This window comes from Mesoplodon bidens (assembly GCF_964165515.1).
Source record: "Mesoplodon bidens genome assembly, chromosome: 8".
Classification (NCBI taxonomy): Eukaryota; Metazoa; Chordata; class Mammalia; order Artiodactyla; family Ziphiidae; genus Mesoplodon; species Mesoplodon bidens.
In genome coordinates this window covers 3,910,411-3,928,382 of record NC_138165.1, presented here as the reverse complement: position 1 = coordinate 3,928,382, position 17,972 = coordinate 3,910,411, and the positions used below count along the sequence as shown (strand labels likewise).

Here is a 17,972-nt window from a genome sequence, read left to right as displayed (position 1 = left end):
CTGAGCCTTTCTTTGCCCAGTAGTACCAGGTGGACCCACCTCTTGTGGTGAAACCATTGTCTCATGTTTACGTATTCAAGTCTCACTTAGGAATGGGAGTAGAGAGACCGATTTCTACCATTAATTCATGTAGTTGGATATAAGACGTTTTTGTTTTTCCCCTTATTTGAATTGATTTGGTTTATTTTGTTTGATTTTGTTCCATCTCTCAAGGTGTTTGCCAAACTACTGTGAACACGGAGGAAGCTGCTTCCAGTCCTGGGTGACCTTCTACTGTAACTGCAGTGACACAGGTTACGTGGGCGCCACCTGCCATAACTGTGAGTAGACTCATGCCTACCCACAGTAGAATAGGCAAAAATCCACGAATTTCAAGGATAATGTCACGATATATTCAACATGGGGTGGGCACGTTTTATTCATTCCTTCAGTGTGTGTTCCTTTTTTTTTTAAATTTTTTGGCTGTGTTCAGTCTTCACTGCTGTGCACGGGCTTCCTCTACTTGCTGCGAGTGTGGGCTTCTCTTTGTTGTGGTGCAGAGGCTTCTCACTGCAGTGGCTTCTCTTGTTACAGAGCACAGGCTCTACGCAGGTAAGCTTCAGTAGTTGCAACACGTGGGCTCAATACTTGTGGCTCTCAGGCTCAGTAGTTGCAGCTCACCAGCTCTAGAGTGCAGGCTCAGTAGTTGTGGCACATGGCCTTAGTTGCTCCACAGCACGTGGGATCTTCCTGGACCAGGGATAGAACCCATGTCCCATGCATTGGCAGGCGGATTCTTAACCACTGCGCCACCAGGGAAGTCCCCAACATATGTTTCTTGAGAGCATACTCTATGCCAAACACTGTGGTGAGCATGGAGGATGCACAAATACAAAGCCATATCATCATGAAGCTCAAGGTCTACCAGGAAGACAGATAGGAAATAGGATAAGTTTTGAGGTAGAGGAAAGACAAGGTGCTGGAGGCACACAAAGAAGAGCTCTGAAATCAACTGCATTGTCTAGATAGGCTAAGTTAGGCTGTGCAATAAACAACCTGCATCTCGGTGGCATAAGTAATGAGCAGTTGAGTCATGCCTGTGTTACCTGCATATCACAGGTCTGCAGGGGACCCTTTTCCAAAGGTGTTCTTATTCTGGGAAGCTGACAGAGACTCCATCATCTGGAATGTTGCCCTGTCAGGGAGAGGGATGCACAAGGAAACCTGTTTTTAAAAGCTTCTACCTGGAAGTTTCTACTTGGACGCTTCTACCTGGAAGTGGCAAATGTTACTTCCACTCATGGAATCATTGGCCAAATAAAGTCCCATGAGCACCTAATTTCAAGAGGGTAGGAGGTGTCATCTTACCATGGTATCTGAGACAATAGAACCGCATATTGGTGATAAGTACTGACAATGTCTGTGTGTCCATGTTGGGGAGGCTTCAGATAGAAGGTTTGAGCTGATCTCGTGATAGGAATGTGGCAGACAAGGAAAAGAAAAAAGGAAACTGAAACTGCAAGTAGTTTCACATGGTGGGAGAGTCCTGACAGTAAGTGGTAAGAAAGGAAGCAGGAAGTGAGGCAGCTGGAGCACACAGAGAATAAGGGGAGAGGAGGAAAAAGTAAAGGGAGAACAGCAGCGCCACGATTTCCATAATTCGATAGTCCTGTCAGGGTCACCAAACAAAAAAAAACACATGACAAAATAGAGAAGGTTTGCCATTTGGAGAATTGTATGTCAAACTGTGTGAAATGAACTGTAAGTTTAACTGACAAAGATGTAATTGGAAGGTGCTGGCTATAGTTGTAGGAGATTTCACAGAAAATGTGAACTTCAAAATTGACTTAGAAAGTAGAGGAGTGGGAGAAGGGCCTTCTAGAATAATGTAAGGGCCAAGCCAAGGCTGGACCTATTCTGAGGACTTCAGGGAGACTATCACTCAGGGCAAGATCTCACCTTGTTTTCCTTAAGTCCCTGCTATTCCTGGCATGGCACTCAGAATGCAGAAAGGGAACGGTAGATGCCAGCTGGGCTAGAATCAGACTCTGATCCAGGATGAACAGTGCTGATGCTCTCATCCCTGCAGACCTCTCAGCCATTCTGTGGCCTCTTCTATACCTTGTAATGTAACATTCACCAATGGTGACCACAGAGGAGGCTAAGCAAATCAGAGAAGAAATAGCCCATTGGCCATGATGAGATGACATTATTACTGTTAGTTGCCTGTAGAAGTGAAAAACACTGCCTGGCTTTATAATGATATAACTTACTTAAAATTTTCTATTTAGAGATTTGGAACAGTGAACAACAGACTGAGAGAGATTAGATTTAATTTTTAGCAAACTCTTATACTTGAACAAGGACATAATTTTAACACTCCAGAGCTTGCTTTCTCACAGATCCTGTAAAGGAAAACTAACAAAATCTTGTGGACCATTTTAAGGCTAAAATTACAAGTTTTTATTTAAGATTCTCAATTAATACCAATCTATAATTTTTTTAAAAATTAATTAATTAATTAATTTTTGACTGTGTTGGGTCTTCATTGCTGCATGCGGGCTTTCTCTAGTTGCAGCAAGCTGAGGCTACTCTTCATTGCAGTGCACGGACTTCTCACTGCAGTGGCTTCTCTTGTTGTGGAGCACAGGCTTTAGGCATGCCGGCTTCAGTACTTGTGGCACGCAGGCTCAGTAGTTGTGGCGCACAGGCTTAGTTGCTCTGCGACATACAGAATCTTCCCAGATCAGGGCCCGAACCCGTGTCCCCTGAATTGGCAGGCAGATTCTTAACCACTGCACCACCAGGGAAGCCCCCCAAACTATAAATGTTGAGTCCAGTTCCAGAACTATTATCCCTAAACAGTCAAGAACAACATATACTTGGACAGATACATTGTAGGACACATACAGGACTGTCCAGTTTGTATGGACAATGCTCTTGTAAGAAGCTCAGAGGCAACCAGAGTGGCCATCAGTTTAATAGTGAGATGAGAGAAACCTGAAGATTTAAGTCAAAACTATCCAGATACTGGCCGAATCGTATGATAACATTCCTATGATTTGTAAAGCTTATTCTGTTCACTTTCTCCTAAAGTAATTTAATAATATTTTGAGAAGTTCGTCTCTATGGATGCTCTCCTCCTTTAAATGTATCCATCCATCATGCTAAAAATAGATTTCCAACTCTATAAAAAAAGCGTGAACTGAAAATTCGATGGATGTGAGGTGCTGATTTTTAAAGGAACACTGTCAAAGTTGATGAGCAGGAAACTTAACACACCAAGTCTTAAAAATCTCATTCTCTTTTTATCCCTCTTTTTGTGACATTACTCAGGGCCTATACCATGGGCTGCAACACTGTTAAACCCCTCCTTCCCTTCTGGGCACCCAGCCAGGACAGATCAGAGGTGCTTGGGTGTCTGTGAGGTTTGGATGCCTATGCAATTCGAGAATTTGTCTCCCTTTAACTGATCCCTCTTCCTCCCCCCCAGTTGGGTAAGGAGCACTGTTTTGTGTCACGTGTGTAAATTGAGTAAATCAAGTCATGCTTTCCTGCCTTCAGAAAGTCTGTGTCCCGAATGTAGGGCATCAGAAATGAGAGCTGCTAAAATACAGAAAACAGAACAGAGGACCTCCTCAGGTAAAAGCAAAACAAGCAAGTTCACAAACCTGCTAGTGTGGAAATGGCAATGCCCTTGGTGTGTTGGGCTGTAATTCCTTGAAACAGTCATGCACAATCAGAAGAGTCGATGCAAGACCTTTAGATTTGTAAGACATTTATAATGATATGTAAAACTCGTAATTTCTTGACTACTGGTCTTTTGTCTTTTCGTACTCTTTAGGATTAGTTTTTTTTTTTTTTTTTCATTCTTGGTGCACCCTAGTAAATGTGAACCAATAGGGCTGACTAAGGACAGAGATAATTCGTTTCTCTCTATCTCGCTTTGTGGATAAGAGAGGGGTCTGGCTGAGGAGGAGGGTATGATGAACTCTAAGGAATGGTACAATGGGAATTCCCAAAGTTCTTAAACATGGTAGGTTGCTGTTAAAAGTAGATATGTCATCGTTGCATTTCAATTTTCTTTCCTCCTTACCTGATGACATATAAAGAACTTGGGTGCACAAGTTATGTTACTTTTCAAACACACTTGGTTCAAAGCCTCCTGCTTAACAAGATACGATGATTAAGTGGGCAATTCCTCTCCAATCTGTTGCAGCTTCCCCACAGAAGAAGGAAATATGAGACCATCACTTATCCCATGAACTCACATTAAACATTATGTCTGCAAGTTGCTTTGGTCAGCAATCTTCTCCCCTAAGTTGTATCCTATTTGCCAGAGGGAAAACTGAAGGTAAAATAATGTTTTCAGTCCAGATTAAGTCCTGGCAACCCACCCAGTGATCAGAGTCTTTTGATCACCAGAGCTGCTTATTGGTTTTCTAAAATGTGCAAGTTTAGAAGGTTGTGTAATTGAAGCCAAACTACTGAGTACTCAAGGTATATCTTGGCCATGGTATATTATGAATCCAAGTTAAGATTAAAAGGAAGAGGTTTTGTTATGGGAGCTTAATCATAGATTAGTCTACAACATAATGATAAAGTGAGGTGGGTATTATTATTCTCCCCATTTTATAGATGAGCACACTGAAGCCCAGAAAGTTATGTATCTTCCTCAAGGTAACATATGTAGCAAATGAAGGAGCTGGGATTTAAATAGAGGGAATCTGGCTGTGATGCAAGATAAGCCCTATATCTTATTTCCTTTCTCAAATAACGAAGACATTTTGCAAACCTCTGTATATGAACTTAGTGATGGGACATTCATGACGTCTTTCATACTGCTTGAAACCCAGTAGGATATTGTGATACCAGATAGAAAATGCAGTTCTAGAAGACTGAGAGGTGAGAACGTTTTTGTGTTCTAGAATAGTCATGAACTCATCCTGGAAGGAAGTAGGTGGAGTCAGCACTTGAAAGACAGCTCAAATTAAAATGGATAAAAAGACGGGGGAAGCCTATTGAAAACAGAGGCTGCCAAGAGCCAAGGTGTGATGGTAGAATATATATATGCTGTGATTTGGGACAATGCAGATGTTTGCCTGGCTCAAGAACGGGAAAATAGCTCTTTTCATTCATTCCTGAAGCCCAAGTGGTATTCCCATAAAGCACTTTCCCCTAGGGGAAATCTGAGCTCACTTTCCTTTATTACCAAAGTTTTTCACACGTTATTGCAGTGTCTATAAATATGACTTTAATGACTGCATAATAAATAGTCTATTTAATGGCTTCTTGTTTTTATTCAACCATTTTAATCTTCTTTTGGTTGGGGGATGAGGAGCCCTGTGTTGTTTCCAAATATTTATTATTCTAACCTATACCACAGTGGGCATCTTTGTGCTTAAATAAATTTTAACCCCACATGTTCCATTGTTTTTTGAACAGGGCATAGTAATGGCATATTTGAGTCAAAGATTATGAATCATTTTAAGGATCTTGATTCATATTTCAACTAGCTTTCCTAAAGTCTTGATACAGTTTATACTCTGATCACTATTTTTTGAGATATCTTATTTCACCTTCTAAGCCAGAATTGTTTACTATATGTTATAAAACTATTTTACATGTTTTTACTAAAACATTTGCATACTTTTAAATTAATGAATGAATTAATTAATTTTTGGCTGCGTTGGGTCTTTGTTCCTGCCCATGGACTTTCTCTAGTTGTGGTGAGCGGGGGCTACTCTTCCTTGTGCTGTGCAGGCTTCTCATTGCGGTGACTTCTCTTGTGGAGCGTGGGGTCTAGGCATACGGGCTTCAGTAGTTGTGGCACGTGGGCTCTGTTGCTCCGTGGCATGTGAGATCTTCCCAGACCAGGGCTCAAACCCATGTCCCCTGCATTGGCAGGTGGATTCTTAACCACCGTGCCACCAGGGAAGTCCCATAAAACATTTGCATATTGATATGGAAATTATTATGGACCCTCATGATGAATTCCAGATGAAGAATAAGGTTTTATAGGTGAATTATGCAGTAGGAATAAGATTGTCTCTACAGAACTGTATTTAATCATTCAACAAGTATGTACCTTTTGAAAGCACATCTGATGTCAGTAACCAGGCAACTGACAGTGACTCTCACCTGGCGTGGACTTGGTAAGGACCCAAGTACCTACTGTTCATCTTCCACATGTCTCCTCATGACTGAGACTGTCCTTGATCTCCTCAGTATCTATATCTGATCACATTCACATGGACCCTTCTCCGGGGTCTCTTCACCATTTCTCAGCCTTTGCAAATCCCTTTTTACCATGTAGCCTCTCTGACATCCTAACAATGCCTTTCAGCTCACTTTTCAGCTTGGCAAAAAGATGTCTGCTTTCCTTCTCTCCCAAGCTTGACATAGTGCCTCCCCCATTGGGCCATGAATAGCCAGGTATTGAGTGGGAGCTTATCAAGTTGTCTGACGATCAGCCTCTAAGGTAGCCATCATAGAGGGATAACACTTTAGCTATTTTAGCAGTAGGTAAATGGTCCTCTCACTGCATGATATTTCATAGTTGAAATGAAAGGTTAGAGACGGTAGGGGATTCTGGTAATAAGAGATTTATTTAAAAGCAGGACTTATATCTCTTTGCTCAGGTCAACTCATATTCTAATATTATTCTGTGGGTTTCCTATCAAGATCTAAAGAAAATTCATCTCCAGGGTTAACCCTGAATGCCACCAGCAGCTGTTCTAAGCTGTAACTAGCTACCTAAAGAAGAAGAAGAAAAACAAAAACAGTAATGCAATTTTTTATCTTTTTATTTTATTTTATTTTATTTATTATTATTATTATTATTTTTTTTTTTTGCGGTATGCGGGCCTCTCACTGTTGTGGCCTCTCCCGTTGAGGAGCACAGGCTCCGGACACGCAGGCCCAGCAGCCATGGCTCACGGGCCCAGCTGCACCGTGGCATGTGGGATCCTCCCAGACTGGGGCACGAACCCGCATACCCTGCATCGGCAGGCGGACTCCCAACCACTGCACCACCAGGGAAGCCCTATCTTTTAATTTTATATTGGAATACAGTTGTTTAACAATTCTGGGTTAGCTTCGGGTGTACAACAAAGCGATTGAGTTATACATTTACATGTATCTGTTCTTTTTCAAATTCTTTTCCCAATTAGGTTGTTACAGAATATTGAGCAGAGTTCCCTGTGCTCTACAGTAGGGATGAATTGTTGAATCCACACCCTGCTTCATTTTATGACACTAGCCTTTGGTGTCATCATTACTTTTATTCATGTTAACTCCCCCACTGAGACTCTAAATTCCTTTAGAGGAGGAACTGTGTCTTGCTTACATTTGTACTAACCATATCTAAAGAACTGGTGACATCCAGGGCATATCATGCAATTGGTGAAACAGACAGTTACGCAGAAAAAGATAACTCACTGTGCCATTAAATGGGGACTCTGTAAGGACAGGATGGTGTCTGAATCTTCTCTGTGTCCCCAACCCTTTGTCTAATCCCTGACACATTGTAGGTATCTGCTGTTGGCTGTATACACGGATGGATAAATCAGATAGGAGCACACAGTAATGTGGAGTTACTGGGGTAAGGGCACTGTCCCTTTCTGGGGGAGGTGAGAAAGTTTTCACAATAATTGACATTTGAGCAGAGGCTTGAAGGATGAGAAAGAACAAAAGACAGAGACACATGAAGTGTCATGCAGCAGGGAGTGATATGATCTGCTTGGCACAGCTCGAATCTAAGGTGAAATGGAGGAAAGGAGAGTCAGGATTTTCAGACAGAAGAGAAGATGGGTGATTCATTGAGAAGGAGCTGGTTTCTCTGTTGAGCACCTAGGAGCCAGCCACAGTTTCTTGGTTTTGCTTTAATGCTGAGAATTGACTTGCTAATATGTATTTCATTGTTTGTTTTTTTTATTTAGTAAGTTCTTTTTGGAACTCTAACTGTAATAGTATCATAGAACATGCACTGTAGTTGGAAGACAACTTCATGTTGGGTGCAAGGGTCCAAGTTGGGTATGTGTTGGGTGCAAGGGAGAGGTACAATGCTATTTGCAATTATGTGAGCATCAAATAATGAGAGTCAGAGCAAGCTAGAAAGAAGGGACCTGACATGAAAGGCATATCTAACATTGGATCAAACAGACTTGGAGACAAATCGAATACAGCAGAGAGAAGGATGGCTTGTAGCTTTGTAGCTTGGAAGTCTTCATGAATGAAGGATGTAGTGACTAAGTCCCCAGGTCGCTCTGGGCCTGACAGTCTCACGTCAAATCCAGGCTCTACAACTTACAAGATGTATAACCTAGGGTGAGTTATGTGACTACTGTGTGCTTTAATGTCCTCGTTTGTGATATGTGGCTAGTAATAGAAGCCACGTAATGGAAATACCATGAGGATTAAATAAAAGAATTCCCATAAAGTATTTAGCCTTGTGCCTGGCAAATGCAAAGCCCTTGATCCATGTCAGCTATCATTTGAACAGATGGAAGACATGCAGAATGAGGCAAAGACTTAGCAGATGAAATCTTCAGTTCAGTTTGGGGCATGATGTTTTCCTGGAGAGATGTTACCTATGCAGAAGTACTTGGACATCCCAGAGTCAGGTCCCGGGGGGAAGAGAATAATCACTGGGTGTATAGTTGCTGAAGCTTTTTGAATAGTTGAAATCAATCGGATATGGTGGGCCAAGGGTGGAAACTGCCAAGTAAAATATTTTAGGGAGCTCAAGAAGAGATACAATTGAGACACAACTAAGAAGGTAGTGTGAGGAAAGAAACAGGAAGAAGGAAGAAAAAATGGTAACCTAAAAGGCAGAAGAGTAGTCTTCTGAGAATAGATTATAAACAGAAATGTCCAAGCAATGTCCCCCAGGTTACTTCATCATTGTGGTTGGTCATAGTTGAATGGCTGGATGTTTAGATAAGAAGTTGGAGAAAAGCACAATAAGTGAAAGAATGACAACGTTTTTCAAAAAATTATTTTTTAATTAATTAATTTGTTATTTGAAGTATAGTTGATTTACAATGTGTTAGTTTCAGATGTACAGCAAAATGATTCAGTTATATATAAATATATATTCTTTTTCAGATTTTTTTCCATTATAGATTATTAAAAAATAATGAGTATGGGTCCCTGTGCTGTATAGTAGGTCCATGTTGGTTATCTTTTTTTTTTCTTTTGACTTGTACCTATTTCTTATTTTTTTAACATCTTTATTGGAGTATGATTGCTTTACAATGGTGTGTTAGTTTCTGCTTTATAACAAAGTGAATCAGTTATACATATACATATGTTCCCATATCTCTTACTTCTTGCATCTCCCTCCTTCCTACCCTCCCTATCCCACCCCTCTAAGTGGTCACAAACCACTGAGCTGATCTCCCTGTGCTATGCAACTGCTTCCCACTATCTATCTATTTTACGTTTGGTAGTGTATATATGTCCATGCCACTCTCTCACTTTGTCACAGCTTATATAGAGTAGTGCGTATATGTTAATCCTAAACTCCTAATTTATCTCTCCCCACCACCTTTCCCCTTTGGTAATCATAAGTTTGTTTTCTATGTCTGTGGGTCTATTTCTGTTTTATATGTAAGTTCATTTGCATCATTTTTTATATTCCACATATATACAATACCATATCATATTTGTCTTTCTCTGTCTGACTTACTTCACTTAGTATGATGATCTCTAGGTCCAGCCATGTTGCTGCAAATGGCTTTATTTCATTCTTTTTTATGGCTGAGTAGTATTTCATTGTGTATATATTTACCACATCTTCTTTATCCATTCATCTGTTGATGGACACCTAGGTTGTTTCCATGTCTTGACTATTGTAAGTAGTGCTTCTATGAATATAGGGGTGCATATATCTTTTTGAATTAGAGCTTTTCCAGATATCTGCCCAAGAGTGGGATTGCTGGATCATATGGCAACTCTATTTTTAGTTTTTTTAAGGAAACTCCATACGGTTTTTCATAGTGGCTGCACCAATTTACATTCCCAGCAACTGTGTAGGAGGGTTCCGTTTTCAAGAGACTTTGTTGATTGATAGCTATCATAGGTGTTGTCAGGATCCAGGTGATTCAAAACCATTACCTGCCATTGAAGTGATTTTACTCTCCTTCAGGGGGAAAGACCAATATCTTTGCATCCGTTAATAAACAAGTAATGCAAGGTGGTGTGCAGTTATGTGCATGGGTCTGACTGCAAGGTGCCTGCAAGTCTATGAAGAGAGAGATTAGAGCAGGATGAGCTGAGGTGAAAGGCTTCTTGGAGGACTGGTCTGGCCTGGACACAAGGGCGGGACTTGGGTAGGCAGAGAAGCCTTAGGACACTGTTTTTCAAGGGTGAGAATCAAAGGAAAGATTTGAAATAAGGAAGAGCATGGAGACTGTTTGGGTTTTACTCAAGGCACAGCGTAAGGGCAAGGGAAGGAACATTCCTTGAGCTTCTTTTTTTTTTTTTTTTTTAATGTTGAGCCTTCTTTTAATTATTTGTATTTTTGGCTGTGTTGGGTCTTCGTTTCTGTGTGAGGGCTTTCTCTAGTTGTGGCAAGTGGGGGCCACTCTTCAGTGCGGTGTGCGGGCCTCTCACTGTTGTGGCCTCTCTTGTTGTGGAGCACAGGCTCCAGACACGGAGGCTCAGTAGTTGTGGCTCACGGGCCTAGCCACTCCACGGCATGTTGGATCCTCCCAGACCAGGGCTCGAACCCGTGTCCCCTTCACTAGCAGGCAGACTCTCAACCACTGAGCCACCAGGGAAGCCCCCTTGAGCTTCTTTTAAGTGCCATGCACTGTACTGGGTGGTTTATATAGGTCATCTCACTCTCTGAGGCACCTTCACATCCTTAGCTCTAACCTTGTTAGCCTGTGACTTCTTCAGACAGCGGGGTCTTCACATATGCAAACCTCCTGACCAGAGATTCTTCTTACACTGTCTTTGCTTGAGTAACTTTGTCAACTCCTGCAAGAAGCCTACCTAGACTTTTCCTAGACGTTGCTCCCCCTTGTCCCTTTAGCACCCACTCACAGATAATTGATTCCCCCACATCAAAATTAAAGGTTTAGTTCTTGTTTTTCTTCCTACACTGCCAGTTTTCTATGTGTCCCTCTCTCTGGCACCAGCTGGCACATAGTAGAGGATCAATGAATGTAAACATCTTTTGGTGGCCCAAATGCTTAAAGCCACAGAGCTGGTGGAAGTAGGATTTGAACTCAGTTCTAGATGGTTTGAAAGCACTTCTTCTCCACATTAAAACATCCCTAAGTGTTGAGTATGACCTACTTAGGAAAATAATCTTAAAAAGAATGGATATATGTATCTGTATAACTGATTCACTTTGCTGTACACCTGAAACTAGCACAACATTGTAAATCAACTATACTCCAATAATAATTGTTTTAAAATCTCTAAGTGGAAGAAAGAGCACACTTAAATATTTTATGGAATGTGGTAGGATTATAAACAAATGGATATGAAGACTTCTGATTCGACAGGAGGAGGAATGAAGGTTGTATATTCACCTCGGATCGATTCTCTTCCTTTTTAACATATCTCAATGATTTAAGCCTTTCCCACAGTCATTTCCTCCATGGTGATTTGTTTTATTTGTTCTTTCCTTCCTCTTTCTCTCCATCTCTCCCTCTACCTCCCCTTCCCCTCTTTAATTGAAGCTGCAGTAAAGCTAACTTCAAATACTTACATTGGATTGACAATGTGCAAAAATGTAATCACAAGATTTGGCTTTTTCCCAAATCCTTAGAAGCAACACAAGGTCGCAAAATATGAAAGAAGATAATTAACTGGAGATAATTTAATTGTTGATGTTGCCGTCCTTTGGAGAACCATTGATATTTACTTTGAGCACTGAACGGGAACAATGCACATTTATTTCTAATGCATTCCAGTCAACAAAAGACTGATTGCCATAGAAATACAAAGCTCTGGTATATCCCATGAGTTCAAAGTAATCTGGACTGGGTATATACATGTTAAACTCCACATATAAAGACACATTTTCCATCTGTGCGTCAGCTTTGGATCCAGACTGATCTAGGTATAGTTATAGCTTTCTTGTCTTGGACAAATTACTTGCTTTTTTTCAGCCCCTTTTGCTTAATCTCTAAAATAATAACCCATTTAACAGTTATTATGTGGATTAGAGGTAGGGGACAAAAAATATCTAGCATAATATTTGTGATTTGGCATTTGTTAAATGGTGTCTACTATATATTTAAAATTATGTGTTTGAAAGTTTTGGTGTACTTTTCATATAAGAGACATTCAATAATTTATCTTCCTATGCTATCAAATCATAAGGCTGTAGGGACGCTTTTTACACTGTAGATTACTAAACAGATATTAGGTTCTGGAATAGGTGTTGCCGTTGGTGAAAGAACAGAGAGGTGACTGTCACAGAAAGAAGCCCAGGCTGGGATCAAGAGACCTGAGTCAAATCTATTTGTCATAAATGACCCTAGGCAAGTCACATACTTCTTGTAACCCCATATTCCTCAGGGGTACACTGTTGATTATCATGGATTGTACATGGTCACTATGAAGGGTTATTTTGATTTGCCCCAGTTGTATGCCTCGGAACAAGTGTGTTGACACCCTGTAGGGTGTTGTAGTTACGCCTTGCAATAACGTGTTATCATTATACTCTACAGTTGTTATTTCTCCTCTTTGCCATTTTCTGATGTTCTAGCTCAGAATAATATTTGCAGAGATCATATAGCCCATATCCTGACTATGGTTTAGAAAACACTGAGTACCCTTTCATACTTTTACTGGCTCCAATAACCTTGAAAAGTAAAGCAAGTGGAAACATGAGGCGTGTGAGGGTCACAGATGTTTTAAGCTCTCGCATACTTTCTTTGAAGCTTGTGGTTGAATTGAACTACTGTGATTGTTATTTGGAATGGATCAACTAAAAGAATAGTAAGAGTAATAAGCAGTAAGAGAAGGAGAGAACCAGTGTGAATGCTTAAAATACTTTATCAATTCTATTTTAAATAATAGAGTAAGACTGGACTATCTAAATTGTGATGAAAGAAAGGATTTCCCAGGGTGCTCAGTTTGAATCTTGCCAACATATTTTGTGTAGGTAATTCAGAGATAAAATTCAGAAGAATATTCCTTTATCCATTAGAATTATATAATCCAATAACACTGTGACCTATGGCAAGTAATTCCACTGATCTGAGCCTTCCTGTGCCATTTACCAAAGGAAAATAATAGACTCTGTCTCTTATTGCGACTGGCATAAATTCATGAATCAGTGGGTGTGAAATCCCTTTGACAAGTATGATTCTAACCCTTCCTTATGAATTCCTTCTTCTTATACATTACATCATTTTGTTCGCACGGCAACCTTGGTGAGGAACAAAGCAAGTATTCAGGGGGGGGTGCTAAGATTCAGAGTGATTCAGAATGGAGAGTCCAAGGCATTTCAATGATAAGACCTGAGTAGGGCTCAAACGTGGATGTTCTTATTGTCTCTGACTTTGTCAGTGTGAGTCTCCTGCAAAAGGTTCTCCAGCAATATCATGCTCCAGGCAACATAAGTTGTTGTTAGTGAAATTCTGAGGTTAATTTAAAGCTTAGTTCTTGTTCCTTGTTTTCTAAAAGACATTCTGAGTCTATCACTGCTCAGCTTCAAATCCTTCATTGTCCTCATGATCTCAATGATCAAATCCCTGCTTCTCAGCTCAGTAAGTGTGGCTTTTCATCACTTGGAGCCCTCCTAAATCACAATGGTTTTAGTTATGTCCCCCTGTGGATCAAGTTATAGTAGCTCTCATTGAATTTTCATTCCTTAAATGCATCAGATTCTTTTTATCACTCCATTCTTTTCTGGTCAAATATGTTTTTATTTTACTTTTATTGAAATAGAGTTAATGTACAATATTATATAAGTATCACTCCTTTCTTCAGGCCATGAATTTTCTTCCTAACTTTTCTTCTAGATCATTCTTTATTCTGCCTCAGCACTTGCCCTGAGTATCACTTTCGCATGCACAAGTGGTTGCCATAATTGACCTTTCGATCTTTCTTTGGCATTAGTTTGAGCTTCTTGAGGTTATTAGGCACTTTGGTTTTTCACGCATGTGTCCCCAAGACCTAGCACTAGGTCTGTCATACTGCACACACAAAACAAGGGTTGAGAGAATGGAGTTCCTATTTTCAATTTGTTTGCACTTCCTTGAGGTGTATTTGTGTATCTTCTGCATTGAAAGGAAGTAGAAAACAACAAATCATCTGATACCCCCAAGTCATCTGTGAGGCTTTCTTTTCAATTGGATGGAAGAACTGAGTCTCCTGCTTTGGATTCAAAGCATATTTCTTAAAGATCCCCACACCAAGTCCCCTATTAGCTCTCAAACTGGCTTGTAAATCATCTTTTCGTTGGCATAGTTGTAATGCACGACTTTAGGATACTAGTAGAAATGGGACATTTGGATAAGTAAATACATGTGGAAAATGTAAAAAGAAAATAAAGCTGTCCATCATCGTAGCAGGACACACAATTGAGTTTATTAGTCTGTCAATGGAGGAGATGTCAAAGTCAGTTTTCAGCAGCACAGACGTCCTGCTGGCAGCTAATGCAATGATGAAGACCTTGGCAATCATTTCCTCACTCCTGTCTCTCTGATCTCACCGTCATGACGGCTGGAAGTGGAAGCAAGTGAATCCATCTGCTAACATATGATTTTATTGCTGCATGTTGTCTAAATGGGCGTTCAGTGGAATCACTGTAATACAACTTGCAAACTGGGGATTCGTGGCACTCACAGCCTGTCAGAGGAAAGACCTATGCTCTCGTGCTTCTACGCAAGAAAAGTGTTTGGTCCAACGACATCACTAGGATATTCTCAAAAGAAGTAGAAAATAAATGTGTTTTTAAACTTTTTTATGGAGATGACATATGAAAAGAGAATTGGTTTTGAAAATTAGGCTGCCTTGGGTTCAATTCCAGGCTCTACCAATGATTCATTGAGTAACCAGGGAAAAATTACTCAACTTCTCTGAATCTTGGTTTCTCATTTCTAAATGTAGAAATAATAACACCGATGTCTTAGGAGTTTTTGATGATTAAATAAGAGATTACACTTAAAGCATCACAGGTGGTACCTATGTAAGATGCACTCAATTTACCTTGCTTCATCAACCCTCTACACTTTTACTTTTTCTGGTCTTTTAGGGATGTTAGATTAGTAACAAATGCTGATTTCCACGTTTTGGAGGGGACCTTCTAGTACAAGTCATTTACATATGTTGTTTACATCCTTCCTTAAGTTGATGCTCTAGAAACAGGCTGATTAATGTCTCCTGCTTCTCTGGTGGCTAGAATGTTTGTTTCTCCTAGAAGCTGAAATCTACCAGTTTCTAACTTTCTCTGGTTAGTCTTTGTTGTGTCCTCAATGAGCCTGTCGTGGACAACCTGCCAGTTAAGGCCTCCTAGAGGAATCTTGACAAGTCCCCCAAAGAATAGGCCTCACCATCATTTTGTTCCACCACTACCACACCTCAGTCACCTGGAATAAAATATGATGTTGACCCTCTGAAAACACAGGATTCTGAAAGTACATAGGTAATAATAATCAGGGAAAGAGATTGCTTTTACTTAATTATATAACTATATATATTGATAATTAATATATAGTATACTTTTCATCCTCATAGTATCATCATTCTAATTGGTCCTCAAATTAGTAAACATAGATGATTCTGCAGTTTACTCTGGCTGTTATGTTGAGATCTAGGTGAGATGTATATTGTCATTTAACACCGAGTTTTGTAAATCTCTCCTCTTTTCAGATCACCCTTCCACACAATATACGTTTATATCAGGCATGTATAAATATCTACTCTGGGTCCCCCAGGGTGTTACACGAGCAATTGAAGATCCTATTTCTGTTCTCAAGAACTTTAAAACTAGCAACAGGGGTGAGGGGGGAGGGAAACTATATTATCCATTCAAAAAATAATACAAGGTTGTACAGAGTCAGGGAATCAATTGAATGTAGGTAAAGATAGAAATACAGGCACCAGGCGTGGAGGATGAGATGGAACATGAAGGGAGAGCTCAGTAGTTCTGGACTTGAATGAATGCTGGTCCATCCATGTGATGTGCACAGCAGAGGAAGTGGGGCAAGGTCAAGAATCCAGGGTGAAAGGAGTGTGACTCGCATAGGTTGGGGTTATTTTTTATTTTTTTATTTTTTGTGGTACGTGGGCCTCTCACTGTTGTGGCCTCTCCCGCCGCAGAGCACAGGCTCCGGACGTGCAGGCTCAGCGGCCATGGCTCACAGGCCCAGCCGCTCCATGGCATGTGGGATCTTCCCAGACCGGGGCACGAACCCGTGTCCCCTGCATCGGTAGGTGGACTCTCAACCACTGTACCACCAGGGAAGCCCTTGGTTGGGTTTCTTATCAATGGTGAGGAATAATGATAAGAAACAAAACTGCTATCAGTCAGGCAAGGTTCAAGCAGATAAACAGAACTGGAAGGAAATAGATATTAAGAGATTCCTTGCCAAAAAAATGGCTTATGTGACTGAGAGAACTGGCCAGGCAAATCCAAAGTCCATAGGACAGGCAATCAGGAAGAGCAGGAAGTCTAGGGCATGAGCTGAAGCTGAAAGCCACGGGGCAGTTTCTTCTTCTGGGAAGCCTCTGCTCTGCTCTTAAGGCCCTTCAACTGATTAAAGCAGGCCCACCCAGATGTTTCAGGATAATTTCTGTTGCTTAAAGTCAGCTGAGTATGGACTTTCATCACATCTACAAAATACCTTCACAGCAATAACCAGATTAGTGTTTGACTGACTAACTGGGGACTATAGTGTAACTTCGTTGACACAGATAACGGACCATTCCAGTCAGCCCATCTGTCAGCCTGGCACCTGTATTCACCTCCTTTAAACATACTTAGTTATATCAGTTAACCATTTTTTTCTTTGTGTTTTGAAATTTCTACCTCGTTATTTCTTTTTTCTTTTTTCTATCTAATTATAGTTGATTTACAGTGTTGTGTTAATTTCTGCTGTACAGCAAGGTGATTCAGTTATCCATATATACTTTCTTTTTCATATTCTTTTCCAGTATGGTTTATTACAGGATATTGAATATAGTTCCCTATTCTATACAGTAGGACCTTGTTGTTTATCCATTTTATATGTAATAGTTTGTATCTGCTAATCCCAAACTCCCAATCCATCCCTCCCCCACCCCTCGCCCTTGGCAACTACAAGTCTGTTCTCTATTTTTGTGAGTCTGTTTCTCTTTCATAGATAAGTTCATTTGTGTCCTATTTTAGATTCCACATGTAAGTGATATCATATGGTATTTGTCTTTCTCTTTCTGACTTACTTCACTTAGTATACTGGTTACACTTCTGCCTGACTTATCATCCTTCTGCTTCACATGGTACAAGTCTCCTGAGCACACTTGATATCATTCAGGTTTGTGTAGCACCTAATGACCACACTGGTCACAATGTTATCCTCATTGGCCTGGTGTGACTAAGATGCTGAACATGTGCTATTTTGTGCAATCAAAACACAGCTCTACATTTGTCTCCTCCCCTGCTTGCTTTAACTTTTATTTAATGAAGATAATTTTCTATTCCCTTTGAGTTCAATCTTGTCCAAGACTTCTTGGGATTATTTTCTGTCTCTTAGGTGATAGGCATTCTTATGATTCCTTTATATAACAAAACATACACCCAGTGGAAGACTTTAAAAGGCCCAGGTTAAGATGGGCACCAAATCGTCAGTCTTCATTCAAAAGTGAGATTCTAAAAGGCTAGTGGCAGGTGAGGATCTGAGAAAGGGGAAGGGATGTGTGGGTGGAATAAATTTTTTTCTCAGTGTAATTCCCAGAACATTCATTCAGGTTGTTGCCTTTTTCTTTGTTCAGTTGTATCCCCTAGTGTGAACTACAGTTTGTGTTTCTGGATAGATAGAGCA

General features: G+C 40.4%; 1 protein-coding gene across 2 annotated transcripts in view; it reads left to right on the top strand.

The window, feature by feature from the left end:
• CNTNAP5 (contactin associated protein family member 5) overlaps positions 1 to 17,972 on the top strand; it is a gene marked incomplete at its 5' end in the record, with an annotated part of 887,048 nt that overhangs the window by 555,707 nt on the left and 313,369 nt on the right. For both annotated transcript variants that reach the window (XM_081242026.1, XM_081242025.1), the window contains one exon: positions 214 to 320. In XM_081242026.1, coding sequence (XP_081098152.1) covers positions 214 to 320 — 107 coding nt within the window. The remainder of the gene's footprint in view (positions 1 to 213; positions 321 to 17,972) is intronic.